Source organism: Streptopelia decaocto, assembly GCF_964273445.1.
Source record: "Streptopelia decaocto genome assembly, chromosome: 13".
In the NCBI taxonomy this organism is placed as follows: domain Eukaryota; kingdom Metazoa; phylum Chordata; class Aves; order Columbiformes; family Columbidae; genus Streptopelia; species Streptopelia decaocto.
In genome coordinates this window covers 10,741,546-10,766,097 of record NC_138668.1, presented here as the reverse complement: position 1 = coordinate 10,766,097, position 24,552 = coordinate 10,741,546, and the positions used below count along the sequence as shown (strand labels likewise).

The following is a 24,552-nucleotide window of genomic DNA, read 5'->3' as shown; positions in this document are numbered from 1 at the left end:
TGTGGAAGAAGAAAAAAAAGTCTATGGAGAATATAATATAAGCTGATATCTGCATTTTCATCACATACAAGAAACTTCACGACACTCCATGAGTAGGAGAATTACTTTTTTTTAGTTGTGTTTATGACAGGAAGTTTACAAAGTTTATAAAGAGAAACAATGAGAGATATAAAAACATCAAAAAAGTTTTAATGAAACACAACAACAAGTTTTATTTTAAAATGGACCTATTTCTTTTTCATTTAAAAAAAATACACCCCCAGCTGTCTTTCTTACGGCAAGAAAATTACTTCACTTTAGAAGTAACAGGACAGTGAAACCGATCACTGTTATCTGTGGTACATGCAATGTTTTACATTTCAAGCAACACACTTCATTAAATCCAGATTTTTTCACCCAAATAATGGATGACTCAGAAAGACATTTCTGTTTGAAATCTAACATAAAAATCATGATCATGCCTTCTTCATGGAAGAAACATCATGCACCACACTTCTCCCTCCTGTACAAATCAATCCACTACATCTCATCTTCTCAAGTATCAAACTTTACCAGACACAGATTAAACTAAAGCCCTGAAAAGATCTGATGTCCTAAACTTGGAGATGCATAAAGAGAACTAAAAATCATGGATGATGTACAGAAATAATGTCTTATATCAATGAATATTTACCGTTTTATTGCCATCTGCTTCATTATCTAACATTGCAGGTCTTTTTGTTCCATTACTTCTAGCCTGCATTGGCCATAATCTGATTTGATCCTGGGGAAATCCCTAAAATAAGTAAAAATGGTGACATGAAACAAACAAACGAAGGGTAAGATACTTCTATTAAACTCAAACAGATCTTCTCTTCTAAAAGGTCTAAATTATTACTGCTGGCAATACCTGGAGAAGACAAAGACTATGAAGCAACCACAACGTCATCAAATAAATAAATACAAATATTCGCCTACAGAGAACTTACCATTGTTTGAGAGAGATTTTGAACAAATTCCATAAGCGTGGAGTTTTTTAATACTTTGAAAACAGTGTATTTCACTTTTTCTTCATCATACATATCATTGCCTTGGTGACCACAGAACTGATCCTCTGCCACTATCTGAAAAATTACATTTAAAGGTTACTATTCGTTTAAACTCAGCTGCATAATGTAATACTTTCTGATGCTGCTCTCCTATGCAACATCACTGGCTCTCTGGATAGTGGCACAATGCTAACGCTGTTCGTGTTCACAGGAAGAAAATCTGCAAGTCTACAGATTATAATGAAATTAAAAAACAGTGATTGATAGTCAAATCAGTGTAAGTAATTAAAATACACTAATTCTTACAAATGCCAAACAATTAAAAACCAGTTGCACTTAGATTCCAATCTTGGAAACATGTGCTCTAACAAGCTTGGCACTTTAAAAAAGGCTACATAATTATTTTGCTGGTGTAATACGAGGAAGCTGCCCTAAAATGTCTCCCACATCTCCCGTGGCTCCCACGCATTCTTTGTTAACAGAAAAACAAACGGTGCCACTCAGCTCAAGCGAAACTTCACCGGTACCTCTGCTTTGGAACACCAGAAAGAAAATGCGAGGAAAAATGGAGGCAAATGGAAAATGGGTTCTATTTTCTTGTGCCAGATGGGTGCTGGAAAAAGCCATAAACAGGGTTCCTTAAGGCAATTCATAATAATCTAGTCCATCTGGCTTTTCCAAAAAGATAATTGCAAATATAAGCACTCTCTCCTTCTGCTTCTACTTGATGAGCTCAGTTTGGCAGTAGTCCAGGCTTGCAGCCTATGGCTAGATAATTCTAATTTTAGAAAATAATTCTTGAAAGAGATGAAAGTGCAGTGGCAGGGCAGCCATTTACAATAACCTGGTCCTTTTCCTTTCACCTGAACTTACTCTTTTTACTTGGAAGTACATAACTTCCGGAGAAAACAGAAATGTCTGTAACATACGGTACCCTTCGTTTCATTAGGATTTGTTGCATAGGTAAATATACTTACAAACACTAAAATAATATAACTTCAAACACTATATCCAAATACAAATTAAAAAATAAATAATAAAATAAATAAAATAAAATAAAATAAAATAAAATAAAATAAAATAAAATAAAATAAAATAAAATAAAATAAAATAAAATAAAATAAAATAAAATAATCAAGATTTGTCTTGGGTGGCTCAATATTCTGAATTTTAATGGCAAGATAGTTGCCACTTGATCGTTTCAAAAGCTGACCTGCACTTGCATATAGAGGTGAGCTTCCTGCCTCTCCTTCCTCTTCTGAGCTTCTATCCTCTTCTCTTCTTGTAGCCTTTCTACAAGTTGTTGAGGAATATCATGGTCTGTGACAGGTTGCAAAACTTCACCTACAAAGCGGATTTGTGATGTCATTTCAGGATATACATCAAACAGTGTTTTCTCCACATACACTTGACTTTCCTCTGATTTGAAGTCAAACCATCTTTTTTCGTCTTTTAATTAAAAACATGGTTTGATATCATCATGTTTTGGCAGAAGCAGCACTTTCTATTCCAAGCCAAAATGCACTAGTTCCATGAAATATGAATATTTAATTCAGAAGTCTATCATACTATTCAGGATTAAAAAAATATTTACCACCCCAACTTTCTTTAGTATACATATATGTCTATGTATTTATAATCGATTGGACTTAGTTTCTATCACTGAAGTTAGTTCGCTAACGTTTCCATCCCATAAAACAACCAAGGCTGAAGCACTTTGTAGATGCAGAGTTTTGAAGACAAGACAACACCAGATTAGCGCAGACTTTGCAAAAGGCTGGTTGATCCCACAGAATCTCTAAATTCCCACTATAACCAACAAAGCCTCCTTGTATAGGAAGACTGTCAACAATTCAAAAGTCAAATACAGCCCTGTGTCCCTGTAAGTAAATCTAACATGGAGCACACGGCAAGCGTACATACTTAATTTTGATTCCCTGATGTAAACCAACATGTACGCGTTGGTACAGTGCCGTACAGATAAGTCATCATCATGACCGCCGTAGTTGTGTTCAATTGCTTCTTCCTTTGTACATCTTGATACAACATCGTCATCAAATTTACACCACTAGAGAGAAAATTTTAGATAAATATTATTTTGCACACAAAAACATGTTCTTGAATGATAAATTAATCCTATTTCTGGCATGCCTTTCAGCTTCTTGAAGTAACTGTAAGTGCTCTTCAAGTAGCATGAGTTTATAAAAAATAAATCTAGTTCAGTATAATTTGTGCTACCTGTTACTTGTGCTCAGCATAAGGCCATAAATAAACCTCTACTGAAATATCTGAACATCTTACACTGAGTCTCAAAATCCCAATAATTATTAAAAGACCTTTTCCTTAAGACTATTATTCAAAAATCTAACATTTTTGTATGAATTGGAAAATTGACCCTCATTTGTTGTAAAATGAAATAAAAAGCAGTGATGCACAAAACATCCAGTAATTACTGGTGCATTTAAAGTACTTTACAGCAAATTTTCAACTAAAACAAAAAAGGCAATTAAGAATGAAAGACAAATAGCAACAAATTCACAGCAAGATCTGGATTTTACTGTGAACGGTCATGTACACACAAAACCAGCCAACTCAAGGGAAGAGGCACCTGACCTATAAACGTCTGATCCAATCAAGTCACCTAAACCTGTACCAGGTACACGCAATAATATTGAACTTCTGAGTCATGGAAACATTTGAAACATTCATATTTGCCTAAAACAAATGCTGGATAAAATCTGACTGCAGTGTAACTTCAACATACATACACACACGACTGAAGGGATTCCCTTCGTTAAGTCTTTGCCAAAAGCCAATAGCAAAGATGAAGCTGCTCCTCTTAAGAGCCAAGTGATTCTTTAATGCCTGCAAATGCAGGCTCCACCCCACAGAGTAAAAAACATGAGGGCTGGTCCTTTTAATTTTGTAAATACAAAGTAAGTTTCCCAACTATATTAGAATAGGCACCAAACGAAAGAGTATCAAGCTAAGAACTACATGGAGAAGCCAAGCCCTCCTGTGATGAAGCGAGTGAGTCAGCACACTCTTCAATTATGGAACAAAAATCCCAAAGATTTGCCCATTAGGAAAACTGCAAGTATATATTTGCAAAACACAAATATGTTTAGGTGCATTTCAATACTCACTTTGCCATCGCCCTTTGGATTTAAGTAAACAACATAATGTCCACCATGGTTATCTCCACTGTGCACTAGAACTGCATGAAGAATGTAATTTGCAGGATCTTTAGGATCTGTTTTTTGCAAAAATTCATCTAGTGGCAACTGTTCAGGAAATTCAAACCTAGTTTTGAAGAGAATTAAGAGAGTTTTATTTGTAGTTAAGACAGACACATACTGTTATTCAGGACATCAGTACTTCTAAAGCAAGTCACAAAAATTGAACAAGTTACTGTTGCAATGCCATTTCTGTCCAGGATACACTGCATACAGTGTCAGATTTTATACTGTTTTAATATGGAATTAAAATGGTCTTTTAAAGGACCTCTGAAAAAGTATGCCCTCCATAACAGGGGTAAGAGAACTTCAACTGAAATAGTGCTGGTTTGGATTCACTGTGACAAGGGAAAAGCTCAAAACCTGCTATTTTCTAGCACAACAATTCAGCTTGTCTAGCACAGGTACCACCGGACTGAAATGTTATTTTGCCATGTCTTTGAGGTGCTGCAGTTTCACCTTCTTGGTGAGACTGAAATCATTGCAATACAGATTTAATTTACAACCAACAACGTACCCCCTTGAGAAATTATCAGCCTCTGCTTGGAGTGAGAGGGCATGGACAGAGATGGAGGGAAAGCAGAGAACTACATATTCATCCTACTTAGTCTTGTAGCAGCTTATGGGAACATACCAGCTTTCCACAGACAGCACAAATAACGTTCCACAAAGCCTTAAAGGATGCATTCACTCATCTCATACACAAAGCAACAGCTAGAAATGACTATTTAAGTATTCGGTTTGTCATTTCGAACCTTTGGGGGATGTCCACCATGTGTAACTGCACACACCTTCCTCTTGGAGTTCAACAAAAAACACCCAACCCAACCCAACCAACCACAAAACAAACCAAACAAAAACCCCAAACAAACAATCCAACCGCCCACCAACCCGAAAAACTTACCTATCATTTATCTTGATGTTTTGGTCAGTCTGAGGATCATACATAAATCTCATGAGCTGTAGATGTAATACTGGTGGCAATGTTAGGAACTTCACACCTTTCTCTGCCTCCTACATATTTTGAAGAAAATAGAGGGTTGAAATTGCAAGATTTTTAGCAACTCAAAATACTTGTTTGATGCAGAAGCCCTTCCTATGGACTTGTATTTTATAGGCTTGACAACACAATGTGCACCAAAGAATAGTTCAAAACTTGGGTGGAATTTAATGGTAACACTGCATCAACCTGCCCAGACACTACTCCAGTAACACAAGAACCCAGTTAGTTTAAATTTAGGTCCTTCATACAAGCACATGTGAATACCTCACTGTACTAAGAGCAAGTCACCTGAATAAACAAAATTAGAATAAGGAGGCAAAACCTCATTGCAATCAATTAAGAATTTCATGTTCATTGTATCCTGCCAACAAATACTCGGTACCTTCCTAAGAAGAGCTGAAGAATACATAGAATCTTACCGACAAACCCTGGTGTATGGAAGCTGCTAAAGTAAACTTTAATAAGACAACATTTTTTATAAAGGGTTTTGGTTTCCTACAGTGCAGCAAAGTACAGCTGAAAAGCTCAGAAATGTGCACACACACGACTGTTCAGAATTCCACAGGTTCATTTGGCATTCTTGCTGATACAAAAATGACCTCTCTAAAATCACTTTTAGAGCCATGCTGCCTTTTTACTAGATGCATAGAAGAACAGACTACTCTAAGAACAACTTCTCATTCTGGAGACCTGTAGAGAAGTTAACAATTCTAGTCACTAAAACACTTACAGGTGTAAAACTCATTCCTAAAGAATTCATTTTAAAATCCAAGCTCCATTTTAAGAAACTCGACAGCAATTAAGAGCAGCTACGTAAAAGCTTGTTTAAGGTGAAAAAAAATCACCAAAATCAGTTGACAGAACCTAGAATGGGTTTTGCAACATTTTTTGTCTACCATAACTTTGTTAAATTACTTTATCAAAGACAGAGAAATAAAATTTAAAACCAAATTAAAAAAAAATACCTGCAAGCCGTGTTCTCCTGCATCGTACTTGTTATCACCATCCAACTGTTCCACGGCAACGTAGTCAATGAAGGACTCAAAAACTAAATGAAAAAATATTGGGGAATTGTAGGGAAGGAGGAAGAAAAAAACATAAGTTTACTCTAGCCTGGGGGCTTAACACTGTATAAATCAAATAACATTAAGACATGAGAGTTTGTGTTTTAACATTTCTATCTTTATTTAAAAATAAATTATATTGCTTAAGAACGTCAAGAAATGCACCAAATTGTAAAGGAATACATAAAAATATCAACAGATTTTTAAAATCCCATAGTTACAACTGTCTGGCAAATTTCCTGTTCTCACTTTACATGTGTCAGGTATCAAGCTGGATGATCCTGCTTGCTGGACTCCTACATGTACTTTTTCGTGTCTTGTATGCGAAGTACTTGGTAAAGTGAAGACACGGGACCACTGTCACACTGCCCAGTTAGTTCATTCTTTCTATTTGCTTTTACTATGGTCAGGTCTAAATAAGACTCTATTTCCTCCAAGTTCATCTTCATATACAAATTATAACCTACTGTGGCAACACTACTATTATCACCATGGCACAGCATGTACTTCTGTGACACCACAAAAACTTCTAATATTCACAGGCTTTTATGAAGAGAGAAACAGGGAGAAAGAAGCAAGGCAAGGAAATGGGAGAAAGGAAAAAAGGCAACCAAAGTGAAAACATTTTCTACAGAAAATATTTTCAATGAGGTATCAAAGACTCTTTCCTCTGAAATTAAAGGAAGGATATTTCCAAGTGCTAGGCATCAACAGACACATTTGAAATCAACAGGCACTAAAGATGCCCAACATGCTGATGTATTTGATCAGTGCATATGACAATGTATCACTTACTATTTTTCTTTCCCTTTATACTTAGCTGGATGTCATAATAATCTTCTATTCGTTCAGATCGATAGTCTACGTGTTTGCATTGGATATAAGACTGTAAACAAAAAAACACAGAATTTCAATGTATACAAGTAACAGAGTTAAGTCAAATTGTTGAAAAACAAAATAAAAATAAATACATACCACCATCTTCCCCCTGAACAATTTAGGAATAGTGCCTTCTACACACGTGCCTTTCATTTTATTTTCCACATTATCAAGCAGCTGAAAGAAAAATTAGTTTTTACACAGGATAAACTTGCAGGTTTTGTATTTATTCATCACACACAGATGACTACTTCACTGATTAAACTCTAAATCACTTGCATAAAAACAAAATGTTAGTCTATTCATACCGGCATCTCCTTTCTAGTCCTTCAAATCTGTGTCTTCCACCTAAAACCTGCACTTAGGGCTACTCCAGCTACGCTCCCTTGAGTCTGGAAAACCTCACAAATATAACAATGCATTTGCGTCTTGAAATCTGCATTTCTCTCCATGGCTACGAAAGGACCACTTCCATTTATTTTCAGCCTTCCCTACCCTTTACAAATTCCTCACCCACACAAGTTCACAATCAATCCCATTTTTAAAAGAGAAATCAACCAAGGCAAAACCTCTATGTCTTAGAGACCTAATCTAAATTGATCAATGCCAGTATTACTAGGATTGTTACTAAATTATCTTATATATACACAATATCAAGAGATAACATTATGCATCACCGATCAGTAAGAAAGAGTAAAAACATACCACTCGACATAATTCCTGGACATCATGTTGCATGAAGCTGTCTAAAGTTTCCCACCTTTGTAAGACAAACAAATACACAATTACTATATTATGAAGAAAAATTACTGCTCAAAAGACTTCTTTTTTTTCAGATCAAGGATTTAATACATAGCAAGAGAAAGACCCTGAGATTTCGCACTGCCTGATGCACAGGTTGTTTCAGGTCCGTAGCATTTACAGGGCAAAAGAAGGGGCAGTGAAGTGGTGGGACAGTGGCAGCCGCTCTGTGTCCCTCAGCCCTCTCTGGGGATGGGGGACAGGGACAGCAGCTGGAATCAGCCAAAGAGGCCAGGGCTGAGCTGTTGCTCTCAGAAGAATCCTTCCAGTCTACAACCTGGTCTCAGATTACGTCAAAAAAACCTCTTAAGAAAAGGCCTGGGAGCAATTCAGCACTGTCAGAACAGTTTCCGCAGCGTGTTTCCAGCTGCCTCGCTCCTGAGAGCCCTTCAGGTGCAGTCAAGTAGCACTCAGGGATTATTTCAGTACATGAAAGGAAGTAAATGGATTTAAACAAAATACTGGCTCCTTTCTGCTCATCTAAACAGTTAATCCTGGATGCACCGTAACCCCCAGGATACAGGAGGCATCCAGCCTCCTGTACCAATCCCTGTGCAAACACACTCCTTTGACAGGCAGGGTGACAGCAACAGCCTCCTGACACCATGGAACACTGCAACATGGGTGCTCAGCGCTACTGCCTTAAAGAAAAAAGAAGCATAAAGCATCTCCAGTTTCAGTATGAAATACTTCCTCTTTCAAGCTCTTTAACTTAAACTCAAGAATGTTTTTTTAAGTCTCTGACAACTCTTTTTCCAGAGCAACCACTCCTAACCATGTGAAATAAGCCCTGTGTGCTGTAGGCTCTGGCTCAGCAGCAGGTTCAAGTGCAGCCCTTGGAGCCACAAGCACAGGGTGACCAGGACCAACACTGACGTCACCTATCTCTCCATCTCTTCTCCGTGCCTCACTGTCACACTGGGCACAACAGCGTGGGGATCCACACCGAAACAAGATGAATGAAGTGACCTGTTGGGTATTTAAAAATGGAAAATAACCTCCCGATTCCCTAGACTTTCCATACCAGCCAGCTTAAAGGATAAAATCAGAGAAAAAGCTTACAGACTAACATCAGGATAAAAAAAGGGCTCCTTCAGACAATGGCCTCACTTTCTCCTGGAAGAAGCCAAAACTCTCAATACCCAGTAAAAAGTGATGCTCTACAGAGCAGACAGGTAGGTCTCACAAGGTCAGAACCCCCCCGCACTGATTTAATGGCGGAGAAAAGACCAAATCTTCAAACATATTAAGAAACTGCTTCCTAAGAATGAAACCATTTTAAAAATCTTGCTCTCAGATACAAAATTAAGCATCTGCAACACCCTCGGGAAAAATCTCTTCATGCTACTAAAGATGACACAGTTGAGATCTTAACTCAAGATGAAATATTTACAATATCAGCAACTCTTTCCAGTGTCACAGGACAGCAGGAGTGCTGATAAACTAAATATACAGTGTGCTGGTACAAAGAGAGTATGACCAGATAAACATACAGCACTGAGGTTACCAATTTCATTTTAAAATTCCCCCAAAAGGTGAAAAGGGAATGTTACAAAGATGCAAGGTTACAAAGAGCCTTATCTGGACAGAGCACTACTACAGGTTTTAGCAGAAGATACAGGACGGATGCTAGGACGGCTATGTGAAAAAGATGATACAAATTTCCTAATCTGTTTTTAAATTTAAAAAATGCTTGTCAATGTGACTACAAATGACTAGTCTACAAATACAGTGTGACAAACTAATGCAAAATACAATCTTTTAAAACAGTTTTTGATAAGATCCTACTCCATGCTTACTCGACGTGCAAAGAGAAGGCTTGTAAAGGTTATGCTACTCTTAATCCTCTGTTCTAATTTGTGCTCGACCAAAACATCAAGCTAGTAGAGAAAATTCAACACCCTTAATGCAGCTACATTGTGGAGTTCTATGTCTAGCGTCTAGATACTCCAGATGTAAAATTACATCCTGCAACACCATTTCACAAGAAGTACCATCAGAATGGAAAAAAATACCAGACAGTGAACTGGATACTGGGCAAAAAAAGAAAATACAAAGCAAGTCTCTTTTTGTAGATGTTTTATGGAGGAGAAGAGGGTGCTAGAACGAGGTGAATGCAAAGAATTACTGTGTGTGTGCTCCCACACCTTTACTTCGTGCAACAGATACTCCTCTAAAGCTTTAAATCACAAAACAGAATACAGCATTAAATGCTTCTCAATTGTACACAGGCAAAAATATGTGCATCTTTGATATGTCATAAGAAAATGTTACAGCAGTCATCAATGCACAACTAACAATATGGAAATACAAATCACTGCTATTTCTCTAAATTTAAAACAGATTTAAATTTTAAAAAAGACATTCACAATACACGAACTGCAATGTTTCAACAACATCTTTTGTCCTGAATTTTACTAAAGGCGAATGTATCACACGGTTTTCAGGTAACGGGTAAACTGTAACCAACCCTGCTTCTAACAGCTGTGTTTGTGCACCGCTCCCCTCGCCAAAAAATCTGACTTTTGGATTAGCCGTCTTTAGTACTGATTATAAATAAAAACCTACCCGAGTAAACTAACAAAAGTCAGCAGTTACCATAATGCTATATTAACACTTTTCTGCACCTCTCTAAAAATAGCCTGATTTAAATAAAACATTTTTAAAGAAAAGCTTTACAAAGCCTGTAATAGCCCAATATATAGTCCAAATTTTTGAAACTTACCCAAAAGATTTTGTTAACTTTTTAGTTCCGACTGGTTTGTCACTATGTTGCAGCTCATAAAACACTCTTTGCAATGCTAAAGGAACACTTTTGGATGAATCATCTCCTTCTGTGGGCATCATGTACACAGCCTGAAAAAGCATTTAGTTCAATTAGTATCTAAGGAAAAGTTTATTGCTCATATTGTTTAACGTATTCTTTCCTCTTCAGTGGCTTCCTTTGTATAACTCCATTTAATCATCACTTCAAAAAAAGTCTGAAAAAAATCTCATACCATAGTGTAAAAACATTACTTGTCTGGAATGAGTCTTCTTAGAGCACACTGGTTAGGAAGACGTGAACGACAGATTCCATTCACGGTTATTTTATCTACATAGCTCCCTTACTCCACCCTAGAAAAGAGAATGCAGTAAAGCATTCAAAACCTTCCAACAACTTATCACACCTGCTATGTCTATGTACTCATTGCAGCATGACCAGATATACTGATCAGTACCACAGGCTTTTGAAAATAACTTCAGGTTTGTGCTGCAGCTCGTCTGTCTGTGAATATTGTCACCCACTGCGGGGGTGACACACACAAATGACACTGGAGTTTATTTATAATTACTGCATTCCAGTTGCCATTGAACAAAACCACTAGTATTATTTCTTCTGATATTCTAAGTGTGTTACTACAAAGTACAATTTCAACGCACAGCCTTTCTTTGTTTCTTCCATTTGTGTACGTAAGTAGTACCAAAGCCCGATTCTCAGTTTCTCCCATCTAAAACAAACCACTTTTCAAATACGATCCTCTACAAGCCTTACCCTCCAAACTCTGAAAGCTCAAGGCATTTTGATCTATTTGAAAAAGGCAGAATCTCTAATTTAACACCAGAGACGTTCCCTCAGGAAATGAACACAAAAGAATGACAGGGACATGCATAGGCAATGGCCATAAGCAACAGACACAGATATCAGAAACATTTTAGATATTTACATAGGAAAAGAATGCTACAGATAAGCATGAACATACTGCTTAAAGTCAAGAAAATTACTTGAGGAAGAGAAGAAAATACTGCGTATGAAATTCCAAGGTAAGGTTAAGTATATTAGATAAACTGAGGAGAGCCAGATCAGGGAGAAACGTACTGGACCCATATTTCTGATTTTAGCAGTTACATAAACATTCTGCAACGTTCTCATGAACTGCAGGGAATTTTTCAACAGAAGGAGCAAAGAGTTTTAAAACAGCCTGGAGGGAGCAGCAAGCACTGACTGGCCAGACGCACCGATGACAGACACAGGAGGACTCACGTGATCTGGTCCAAGATCAAATCTGGACGTATTTGGGAAGGAACCACCACCCCTTGCCTGGGTAGACTGTGTTGAAGCACAGGTTTATCCCAAACAGACAAAAACACGGTCTCAAGAGGAAGTTCCTTTGCTTTATTCCCTACCACTGAAGCCACCTGGTTGCTAACAAAGGGAGGTCTCAGTTCAAACATCCAGGAACCTCCCATCTGTGGTCTGGACACAAAGCCAAGGAGAAAGGATCTCGGCATCGATCCTCACCCAACGCCCACTCTCCATAGGTCTGTGCATGCTCTGACCACTGGCCATGGCTCTTCCAGCTCCACTCCTGGCAGCAACTGCTCTCAATAACAGCAATAAAAATCACTATTTCTTCTAAGTAAGGAGGATTAACAGAAATAATGGGATTGGTGATGAGCAAACTGAGGATACTACACATTTTATTTTACTTGGTTTTAAGAGAAGCAAGTCTGCTCAAAGTGAAAACAAAAATGTTGCAGAAATTATTTTTTTCAGGTGATACGACTGGTGATTCTTCTTTATCTGTAATAAAAGCAAGTGAGTATTAAAACTGTCTAAAACTACCACTGTAGTCTGCTCTGTTTATAGGGGCTTTGAAAATCTGAAGAATGAGCAGAGAACTGGGCATTTCAGCTGATGTCTGTAACATTTCCATAAAGGAAGCTGCAGGTCACAGCCAGCAAATCAAGCTTCTTATGTGGTCACTATCCAGATGTTATCACTCCCTAAAAGCTGGTATTTATTTGGAGGCTGGGGAAGAAGTGCAGGGGAATGCCTGAAAACATTCATTCAGCTGAAAAAAAACCCTGTATCACAAAAAGCATTTCTTCACAGAACAAGATTACTTCATGGTACGTATTGATTTACTGACTACAAGACAGTCTTGAAAGGAACTACTCAATTGGATTAGATGTAGCTATTATAAAAACACATTTTTCTTTCAAGACCAACGTGAAGTCGTCCAAAAAAATAAAAGGCACAAACATTATGAGTGCCGAGCAAAAAGAACAGGCATTATAATAAATGATGAACTGAATAAGTAAATTATACCTTGTGCAAAAAAGAAACAGGTGCATCATTTAAGACAAGGCAAGTATTTATTTCTTGTCTGTGGCATTGGTAAGATGTCAGTTACAGTCTACTACTGGAGTTCAATGCACTATTTTTTGCAATGCTTCAGAGTAAGCAGCACATTGCAAGAGAGGAAAAAGAAAACCCAACTAGGACACTTACAGGCCACAGCGATGTAAATAATGATAAAATGGTGGAAAATCTAAGACAGTGAAAAGTAGGTACATTAAAAAGGCAAATTTTGGAGAAAAGAAAACTTAATAAAAACGTAACAACCAGCAGACACAAAAGAAAGCAGAAGTCCGAAAGTTCAGTTTCACTAAGAGACACGCAATAAGCACAAGAATGTGCAGAAGGACAAATGAGGATCAATAGGACACTCCAATAGACTAAATGGTGCCAAGTTACATTTTTCCCCAAGTATATCTCCTCTTCCAGATAGCCACCTCATGTCAAGTCAGCATTTATGTCTGCATCCCCTTAGGGCTTCTGCACCACTTAAAAACTATACATTATCTAGTATATCTCATCTTGGGTTTGCATGAGATCTTTATTAATCTGATATATAAAGCAGTTCTTCCTTCCAGCAAAGAAATAACATCTACGGTAAATAAAAAACAGATGAATGAAATGAATATAAAATAAAGTTGTTTAAACTACTGAAATTATAACACTTGCCATCACTACAAAGATGCTAACCATAATAACAGAAAATTCAACTCTGTAATGTAAGGTTAAAGAAAAAATACCTTAATTACAAAGGTCATGTTTATGTTTTTACAGTGTTGACTTCTCTATTTTAACTATTTGAAGAAAGAAAAATTAATTCCGTCTCTCATCTGCAAGATGTAGAGGTTTTTTTAAATTCCAACAGTTCATAGCAACATTAGCACGTAAGACACCCCCCTTAAGCTCAGATCTTCAACAGGTACTCTGTGCTTTCCTAAAAGCCAAGGGTCCGTGTTCAACAAACCCCAAAAGCAGGTGCCTGCACTCAGCCTCAAGTGAGATGTGCGTCACCATGCACGTCACAACTTCTCTAAGAGGATGAAGGAGGCAAAAGGAACAGACAGCTCTGTTTTGAAGCATTTCTACATATTGGATATTTCAATTAGCAATCTCATTTTCTTTTACATGTTAATTACCTTTCGTAGTTGATTTGTGAAAAATAAAGTCTGTAACAAACTGTTCATGTAACAAGTTGCTCCCTGGTTCTTCAAGCCAACGTATCCGGTGTGCTTCTTTGAATCCCATCTAGAAAACAATTAGTAGTTAAAAACAAGACAGTTTTGTATTAACTATAATAAAGGGTGTTTGTTCTAAGGCAGCAGTGCTGGTAGATAAGAGCCATGCTTCATTACTGAGGCTCAAATAACAGGCTACACTTCACCACTGCCTGCCAGTAACAACAGTCTCTGCAATTAAGTGTGTTGTTATTTCGTTAGTTTTTTGTTTTGTTTGTGTGTTGTGAGTTTGTTTCTGTTTGTTTGTTTTGAAGATATTTACTATGAAAGTGTACTGGAGCCAGGAACTGTATTTTTAAGGGCAAGTCGGCATTTCAGTACAACCAATCTGTTTAAAAGTGACCTGAAGGAGAATGACTCAAATGAGGCAGTTTTTAAAACACCTGTAAACCAAGGCAAGTCAGACAGCAGAGCCACCTGCCTGCGTCTGAAACCCTTATCAGCGATGAGTTCAGAAACGATGAGGCTAGATTTGGAGAGGTGTTAAATCACAAATCAATTCCCACAGAAGCTGAAGTTCTACAACATTATGCTGACTAATGCCAATGGAAATTTCACCTATACAAAAAACTCTATATGACTAATGAAAAATACTGCCGTGTCAGAATTCACTGATTAAAGTCACAGTGACGAGTGAGAATGCCTAATGAGAGCTAGAAATATTAATAACATAAAATACTTGAACAATCTCAAGCAACATAAATATTAGAAGATTTTTTTAAAAAAAAAGATACTTACGCCACTCCATGTGGAGCATCTGCTTGAACATAGACTTCAAAGGTAACTTTGTCCTCTTCTATAAAGCCTTTTTCAGGATCAGTAACTTCCTGTAAAACGGGAATGACACATGAACATGAAAATTTGATCTTGCAACGTGACTGTACCCAGTTAGACATCACTTTATTTCCAAGCCTGAGCTATCAGAAATGATAAACTGAAGAAGAAAAATTGAAGGACACCAACAAAGCTGGTTTTCAGCTTAATACACTTTAATTATTTCTTAATGTCTCAATACAGGAAACTTGTTCCTGGCTTTTAAGATGCTGCAGTACTATTTCAATTTTCTGTGGGTAATAAGAATTGGTAATCAAATGATCTGTTTCTTCTGGACAATATTCCAGCCAGATGACAAATTAAGTGCCCAACCTTTGAGAATGCTTAGAAAGTTGTCTCAATTCAAGATCAGTCTTAGTACTATCATTAGGGCATTAAATATCTGTACACATATACAAAAAACACAGGGAAATGCAAGAAAATCAATGTTTCTTCAGAATGACATAGACTATCACATACTGAAAACAAAAACCAAGCATTCAGGAACACAGAAAATAACAGAGGGAATATTTAAATCACAACGTAAGTAAGAGTTATCTACAATAAGTAAGTACAGGAATTTGTAAGAAATTCAAAAAGAAGCTTCAGCAATGACAGAAAAAAAAAAAAAACAACAGGTTGTGAAAAATAAGACCAAACCACTTTTCTGTAAGTATCTCAGCATTCAGGAGCGCAACTTCAAAACTGTTCCTATCTAGTGACACATTAATACACGTCCAATTACTTACACTCCAGGCCATGAAGTTGGAAAAGCCCCAGTCATTTTCCTTATGAAAGAACAAGTGACTAATGCGACGACTGAATGATTTTTCATCATCCTTGTAGTTTATTATCTTGAGAACTGCTTGTGCATGACAAGACCATGACCTATAAATACAGAAGAAAAATCTGAAACTCATTCAAAACGAAGCTCTTTATAGCCCTTAGAATATTTTTTTGGTTAAGGATTTTTGGTACATTACTTCCACATACAGGATTTTTTTTTTTTCCTCTTAGATGGTAAGATTTGGTTAATTGTATTGAGGGCATGAGTCCCTGGGGTTGCCTGAAGCCACAATATGAATGTGAAGCTGGAACAGAAATTTTTCGCAGTGCAACTGTGTTTAAGGAGTGAACTGCTCTCTAAGGTGAGCTATTTCTGATCTCCTTCAGTGCAGCTGGATAAGTCAACCCAAAGCAGGCTTGGTGTCTCCAGAGTGTGACAATTCAGCCCTTGGCTAAGGAAAGGATGAGGTGGTTCCACCCACAAGATAAACTCCCCAATACTCTGATTTCCTCAGCAGCACTTCTTTATGATGGTCCCTGTTCAAATTCATCCCACTTGTGCAAGACAATCTGACTGAATATCAGTTCAGACAAGTCCTCATCACTCTCACGCAGCAGCATTACTCCTTGCTTAGTTCACCAGCCACGCCACCTTCTGAAGATCACCCCATCCCTTTTGACTACTCGTGTGCAGTTCACTTCTTCTGTGACTAGTTAACATACTTACAACTTGCTTCTTTAACTTCCACACTGAGCACTCACCTTTTAGATTACAAAAAATGATGGAAAAGAGTAACTTACTATCCAGAGTGAGCTGTAAATTGTGTGAGATTTGGTGCAAGAATGGAGCTACCCTACTGGAAAAGATACCTGTGAGGGGTCTGCACTTTAGCTGGATAAGACACGGTAATGCCCCAGAAATTTGCATTTATCTTCTTAAATTTCCGTATTATTTACAATTATTTACAAGTGGTCAAAGATAGCTAGTTTTGATTCGCATGCAGGACTCCAAGAACATGCACATGTTCGTATCTCGCTTGATGAGCACTGAACTTATCTAAGGACACCATTCCCCACACACCACTCTGCCTCAGCTGCCAGCAGTTACCTGCTCACGCCTTACAAGGCAGGAGTTGGAGCTCAGCAGGTTAAAGAAGCTCCACTAGCACTTCAGTTTGAAATAAACCCAGAACTTTTCCCATGGTTAGTCAAAAATGTCTCCCCAGCAGTCAAACAGAAATATACCTAAATTCTACCACAAACTTGTAGCTACATGAGCTACTTTTAGCTCCTCCTAAGGAGAGCATTACAGTTATGCTTTGGGATTTAGAAAGGTGAGGGAAAAAGGAGACTCAAACTCTTGCAAGAATTCTTTCCTCTTGCAGAAAGCCAGATAGAATATTTTTTTTAGATGTCTCCATTGCTTGCAATACAGATTAAACTGGTATCAAATGAGGACTTGCTCAATAATTAAAAGGGTCTTACGTGGAATCAGATTCAGCATTGCACTGAAGGAAGAATCCTACACTTTTTTGGTGTGGTCTGTCCGGGTAGAGCCGTGGCATAACCATGATCTTCCATGGCAAATTCCGTACAAAGCAGGGAGGACTGAGAACTGACTCACTCAACCTGTTGAAGCGTTCAACTGTAAACTGAAATGTTGCTTCTGATCGCCAACTTGTATCTGTAACACATACACACACAATTATTTGAAAAACCTGTTGTTCTCCACTCCAACTTCTACAACCAAGAGCCAGACCCGCTGCAGCCAAAGCAGCTGTACACTCTCAAACGTGATGCACAGGCAGAATAAAAAAAAACAGAAGGAAAAAAATCCATAACACAGTTAGCAATTCAAAAACCAGTCTGCATCATGTGTGTCCCAAACCAGCTTGAGAACACCTCCTAATTCCCAATCAAGATCCGTACTTCTGGGCTTAGTCTAAGCTTCTGAAAAATGAGCCAAGTTTGCTTGTGCCTCTTGCAATGCAGCTTTGGGAGCAGGTCGGTGCGGGGATGCAGCGGCGCTGCTATGAACCCGTGCAGCATCTGCAGGTGCGTCAGAGAGACTTTGCCTGTGTTTCTTGATTTATTTTCTGGAAAGCCTGTGCAGGAGGGCTCACCAGGGAAGGGTTCTCTTCTCAGTCAACTATTTGAGCAATCACTAGTAACTACTGCACAAAAACGCAGCCTCATAACAAAGGTCAACCCTAAAATAGAATTTTCTTTAAAAATACAAACCACAACCCCCCGAAATAACAACATTCCTTCCAGAAAGCCCCTATTTTTAGCAAGTGCAATTAATTAAAACATGAGCTCATAAATAAAACATTTTTTCACCATCACAAACACGTCCACCAGTCTGCGATAAGAGAATGTAATTGGCAGCAGGATCATCCAGTAGTGACTGGCAAGTAAGACTACAAATCCCTGAACTAAAATATGACACATGATCCTGAACACAAGGTAAAAAGAACAGACACAGCTGGCGATGCTCAGTGAAATTCCATGCAACAGATTATATTTACTACGTGGAAAAGGTTTTTTTCACTGGTGAGATGAATGTCACTTTTGATATGGCAAAGATCTTTCAAATCAGAGATCCAAATACAGAACATGATCCATTTCAAGACTGAAGTACGTATTTAAGTGTTTATACCTTTGAGAAAAGCAGATTTCTTTATTCTCTTAGTAAATGTTGCTACCTTTAAAGTATATTGAGGTTACTAAAATATTCGGAAACTGAATTATTAATGGAGAAACTGGCTGAATATTCTATGAATATTTTAATAATGATCCGAATACAGCGTGCAATACTAGCACTGGCTAAGACTGATGCTTCTGCAAGCCTCCTCATTCTGCAATTCTTCACAGAAATGAGACTTCAGTAGGTAATTGCAGAGCTGTGAGGTTATGTTTAGCTAGGAACCTTCTGTTTGAACTTTAGCTTCTAAGGGAATTTATTCTATGTGCTGCTTCAAATACTGATGCACTTGCAAACAAAATTTGATCGGAACCTTTGTTTTATTTTTTAATTTTATTTGCAGAAGCTGCTATTCCAGCTCACCAAGCTTGCTTCATTGAGTCATTCTCTGTACACAGCATTGCACATTCCTTCAGCTGCCTCATTTTAATTGCTAAGACATGATCCATAGCAACAAGAGGTTCCAGCCAAACTGCTTGGGAGAACTCAGCCTTGTCCCAAAGTCCTGTTGGTGGGGTCCCCTGCTCCTCATTGTGTGTTCCTCACGAGGCCTGGGGTTAACTGCCCAGCAAAGGGGACAAGAGGTGCACTTTTTTCCCACCTTATCAGTTATTTCCTTGTGTGCTAAGCAGGAAGAACAAAATCACTTCACAAGTCTCTTGAATTCAGAAATCCAACAGAAAGCTGGTTTCTGTGATCCAGCTGGAAGCATCAGCCTTTTCTCCTATTCTTCACCTCTTTTGCAGGAACCATTAAACTCATTAAGATTTTCATTGAAGAGGTATTTAAATTCTCTTCATACATTCTTTATCAGCTCAGATTGATCCCATTTGCTATGAATAAAAGCAATGAGAAAACAGAGCACATTTATCAAAGAGGCCACTGTCTTCCTCCACTTTTTCCTATCTTGTGAATCTCCGAGGTGTCCATTATCCGTGTACACTGTGCTGTAAACCAGGATGGCAAGAGAACAAACAGCAGGAGAGCAACTGCCCTGATGTGTAAATAATGCAACAGCAAGCAACTGATCTGATTTACAGGACTTGGAAGAGGCATCATCCACTTACATGATGCAAGTCTTCAGGAATGTTTTTGCAATTATAACATTTTGCAATAACACTATTTTCTATCTGTGTCAATAAAGAGCTGTAACAGCACCAAGATGTAGCCAGACACTCCTTATTCAAATACGATAACCAGGAGCTATTTGAATATTGCTTAATAATCACATTTTAACCCTGAAATAAGTTCCACAGAGTGGAACAAAGCTCCTCACCATACTGAAAGATTTACAGACATAAACACAGAAGCTTTTGCAAGCCTTTTGCTGAATACCTTCAGATACTACTTCTCCCTACCACAACACCTTTATATCCAGTTCTGAGACCAGTTGAATATTTGGTAAATGACAGAAACTGGTTTACAGCACTTTCAGATTAAAAAAGACAATGTTGTTCTGACTGAAGGGATGCATATCTGATTACTTGCCACCCTCAATATGGCCTGGGTTTCAGTAACTGCTTCTGCAGCTTAAGTGCCTTTTGCTTAATTTGTTCAAGTACATATAGACCAACTTCTGGACCAATTTTTGTATTAACTGACCAATGTGTTGCCTACTGGCTGTATTGATAGCAAGCACTATCAGGCTTTCTACTTATAAATGTCATTACTGAGAAAAGAAGTTCAACAGAGCTGTCCTTGCCAGCTGGTGTCGACCCACATGATCTCCTCTTGCCAGCCTCCAAACACCGTGGCCCAACAAAGACATTTAACATCTTTTCTAACAAGTAACTTCATTTTGATAAAAACAGAATTCCCTATTTCAGTCTCAGCTAGTTACTGTGAGCAAGAAATCAAAGCCCTCTGAATGAGATCAGGCAATCAAACAAAAAAAAAAATCATAGGCTAAGCAGACATCATTTTTACTTTATTGCAAGAATCTGATCACAGGAAACTTCACCTTTACCAATGATAAAGAGGCAATTCAACCATGAGATGCCTTTGTCCTGGATTTTAAACATATTCTCCTCTGGGAACACTGCTATTTTCTACCAGTATTCTATTATATATGTTCCTTGAATACATGAAAGTAAGCAAACTCTGACTACTCTCAAACAAAAAAACTACTGAAAATTTTGCACAAATCTAAATAATGTTTAAGCCTAGCCCTGAATGTTTTCTCACAAGACAGCATGAAATAAGGAATTAGAGGGGAACAAATCCCACTCATATTTTGTCTCCTGTCTCCCAACTATTTTATTTAGTTCTTCACAAAAAGAGCAGTCCCTCCCATAGCCTCTCCTAAGGAAGATCTTCATACATTTTCCTCACTAAATGTAACAGGCTTAAGTGAATTACAAACTGTCTGTCTTTAAATATACCCAGACACATCTACATAAAAATCATTTGATCTTCTGTAACAGAAAAATCCGTACACCCTTATTTTCATTTAATAGACCAATAAAAGATTTCAGAAACACATGTCCCCTTTTATTAACAGGACATCAGTACATGCTTCTTCCTTTGCATTTGCAAGTAAAAAGGCATCTGAGTTGGGGCAGGAATGTTCTTCAGCAGAGTAGTTACCACTCACTTACCACACACAGACAAAAACTGATCACAGCTGCTACCTGACAACAGAGGAGGACAGATAAGGATTTTAATAGTTCTAAAGGAATTATTTAACTGACAACATTACTATTCAGCAAAGCACCAGCTGCAGTACGTTTAATGGGATGTACCACAAAATATAACAATGGACGCTATCACTTTCAGCAATTTTTAAATGAGTACCTAGAAAGCGTGAGAGAAAAAATCCTGAGCCCCTCAGATGCCTCGCCCTATTGTATAGCGAAGTTAAAAGGAGACCTATACAGAAAACCAGCAGTCAGAACTACAGAGGGTTTCATTTTTTTTTCTAATGAGCTACAGTTCAGCGGTGAGACATGGACCATTCTGTACTCAAAAAAACTATAAAAATAAAGAAGCCAACAAACCGCACGATTTTATCAAATATTTACTTACCGTCTTCCATGTCTTCTTCAGTGTTGTTATGCCCGTCAGCCATTGCTACGTTTCCATTAATGACAGGATTTTGAGTAATTCTTGGAGGATCATCTGTATCTCCAGCTAACATAGAAAAGAAAGGAAAATTAATTTGCTATATTAACTTTTCTGTCTCAGGTAGTGCTTTTGAGAGGCACAAATGGCACACCTGTGCAAAACAGTATCTACTTAAATTACAGCATAACAATTGTACTGGTATGTCTCTAACTGTAAAATTCCCCAAATAGACAAATGCTTGTGGATGAAGAAAAAGGTTCACATTAATGCAGAATACAAATACGAAGAACATAAATTGATTCTTAAGTTTCCAAATGGCCTTGCAGTCGGCACCTGATAATCAAGTCTCATTAAATAAAAGACAACTTTTTAATGCTTTTCTGGTGTTCCACATTTTTATACAGATAAAAGTTTCTAATAGCAGACTTTTTAAATTAACAATTTACTTTAAGACCTCTTCAGTGTTACTGGTTGTGTGTGTGTTTTGGTTTGGTTTTTTTAACTAAACATTTAACCAAATGTAATGCTATGGTTTAAATCTTACTTGGGAAAAATTTGAAAGGAAATCCCTTACCACGATAGGAACATTTTAGAGGCAACATTTTCCAGTTTCTAGCCACCACTGCTATTAAGTTTTGCTACAGTAACTGTTTAAAACATATGTAAACACAACTAAAAAGAGAGATATGAAACAACTCCACAAACTAACCCCCACTATTTTAAACATGCATTGCATCTTCCTGATTTATCCAACAACCAAATGACACCTCCTTGCATTGCCTGCGCACCGAAAGCCAATGGATGATTTCAGTGTGATTACAGGGAAGTGGATAGATTCTTGAATAAACTGTTTTTTTATCAAACTGTAAAACCTATAACCCCACGCAGCCATCTCAAGGACAATCACTGCTTAAAATACACTCTTTAAAGTGTCTGATACTTTTCTCTTTGATACACCAGTCCTGCTATTACCTTGTATAATCCAGTACACCCCGAAGTATCAGAGTCACTGATTTCTGTGAGTAAGAGCAGTTTTATAGCCGAAGCTGCACGCAGGCTGGTGTCTGGTGGGCGGGCCGGGAGCCGCTCCGGAGTCACCCGGCCCGTCAGCACCCTGGACAGCGCCGGCCGCGCCGCGTCCCCCGCGGCGCCCGGACCAAAGGGAGCGACCCCAGCAGTCGCACCGGCGACACGGAGCGAACGTGCCATGGCAACGGCTGCGGGATCGCCGCGGCAGTCAGGGCGCTACGGCCACAGCGGCGGGAGACACCTAAAAGCTGAAGCAGCTGCTTCACAGTCCGGCCCCGCAACCACGCTGAGGTGTGCACAACGTGCTTCTGCAGCCCAAACCCCAATTCACAGCACCCGAGATACTTCCACAACCAGCGTTTCTGTTCCGACTAATTACTCTCCTAGTAAATCCACACAAGCAGCAACCTCTGCCCTGAGCACGAACAGATCAGGTTAGAGACTTAATTCTGATTAGAGATGAAAGATCACAAACTTCACGCTCCAACATGGCTTTTGGAAGCTTACTAGGACAAGCAGAGCTCAGCAAGGCCACATGTATGCTGAAACATCCAGTGTGCAGCACCCACACCACAGTGTGCACCTTCTCATAATTAATACAACAGCAAAAATCAATATGATTTGAAGTTTTGATTTTATTAGAAAAAGGTTTGCAGAAGCTTAGCTCCACGGGCAGCCACCAGTGCTGGCAATGCTGCACAACAGCAAGTTAAAATAAACAGAACTTAATTACAATAAATTTAAGGGGAGGGGGAACAGGTTTAAACTGCTGCAACACAAGAACAGGAAAAGTGACAAAGAATACAAAGGAAAGATCACTAAGCTTCTTTCCACAGCTTGCCTTAATTTTTTTTTCCTTGTTTTTAATCTTTTAGCAGCACGGTGATAGTCTAACACAGAAGTTGTCCTCTGGGTCACTTTTATCTGCAAGCACACGGCATGCCTACAGCAACGCATCGATTGTTAACACTCAACTCATACTAGGATTTTTTTCTTCTTTTTATTTTTAGTTATCATCAAGACAACTTGGTATCTAGAAACAAACTGAAGCAAACACACAAGGAATTGTCAGTTCTTCACTAAAAGCTCATCTAAAATATTTTAACATATGATTTAAATGTTGATAACATATTTTATAGGGAAAGACTTGCCCTTAATTAAGAAAACACAGCTTTCTATGAGATCCTGCTCTACATTCCTCATATGAATGGGTAGCAGAGAGGAGGGGGAAAATGCAGAAGAGATAATAGCAAAAGCAATCAACTTAAAAGATAAACAGGGGCAGCTTCTGAGAGATAATATTTAGTGATAAGATAAACTGAACCACGTTGTATGCCACTGCCACTTTTTCTGACATACACTGACACACATTTTGTAACACAGCTTTCAGATGTGGAACCCAGATACCACCAGTTCATGCTTCTGGCTTCTGTGAATACAGGGAATTTTTAACTTCTAATAAGATCAAACTATTATAGTAAATACTTTGCACAAGCAAAACACGGTTCTTGTTCAACGGATCTACTAGCAAGAAGTATGGGCACATTTATTTTCAACCATAGCACTGAAAACCAGTAATCTCTGTTTTCCTCTGTTGTCTTTAAGAGCTCATAGGAAAAGAATTGTCAAATCATACCAAGATTTAATTAAGAAATATGTTTTCCTTCACCTCAAGCAAAACAATGCCAAAGATTTATTCAAATTCTATAATACAGGATTAAGAAAAAAAACAAACCTATCCACAGTGGCCAGGAAAACCTTCCTACCAAACATACTACTTAATACATTG

The 24,552-nt window shown here is 38.1% G+C and overlaps 1 protein-coding gene across 1 annotated transcript in view; it reads right to left on the bottom strand.

Moving 5' to 3' along the window:
• Nucleotides 1–24,552, bottom strand: part of USP7 (ubiquitin specific peptidase 7) — a 69,256-nt gene that overhangs the window by 16,583 nt on the left and 28,121 nt on the right. The window contains exons 2-17 of the mRNA XM_082064585.1: nt 21,696–21,800; nt 17,453–17,651; nt 15,931–16,069; nt 15,107–15,195; nt 14,270–14,378; nt 10,737–10,867; nt 7,916–7,970; nt 7,307–7,387; nt 7,127–7,217; nt 6,233–6,315; nt 5,169–5,278; nt 4,175–4,331; nt 2,952–3,096; nt 2,242–2,372; nt 969–1,103; nt 674–775 (exon numbers count right to left, since the gene is read on the bottom strand). Of these exons, the coding sequence (XP_081920711.1) occupies nt 674–775; nt 969–1,103; nt 2,242–2,372; nt 2,952–3,096; nt 4,175–4,331; nt 5,169–5,278; nt 6,233–6,315; nt 7,127–7,217; nt 7,307–7,387; nt 7,916–7,970; nt 10,737–10,867; nt 14,270–14,378; nt 15,107–15,195; nt 15,931–16,069; nt 17,453–17,651; nt 21,696–21,800 (1,862 nt within the window). The remainder of the gene's footprint in view (nt 1–673; nt 776–968; nt 1,104–2,241; nt 2,373–2,951; nt 3,097–4,174; nt 4,332–5,168; nt 5,279–6,232; nt 6,316–7,126; nt 7,218–7,306; nt 7,388–7,915; nt 7,971–10,736; nt 10,868–14,269; nt 14,379–15,106; nt 15,196–15,930; nt 16,070–17,452; nt 17,652–21,695; nt 21,801–24,552) is intronic.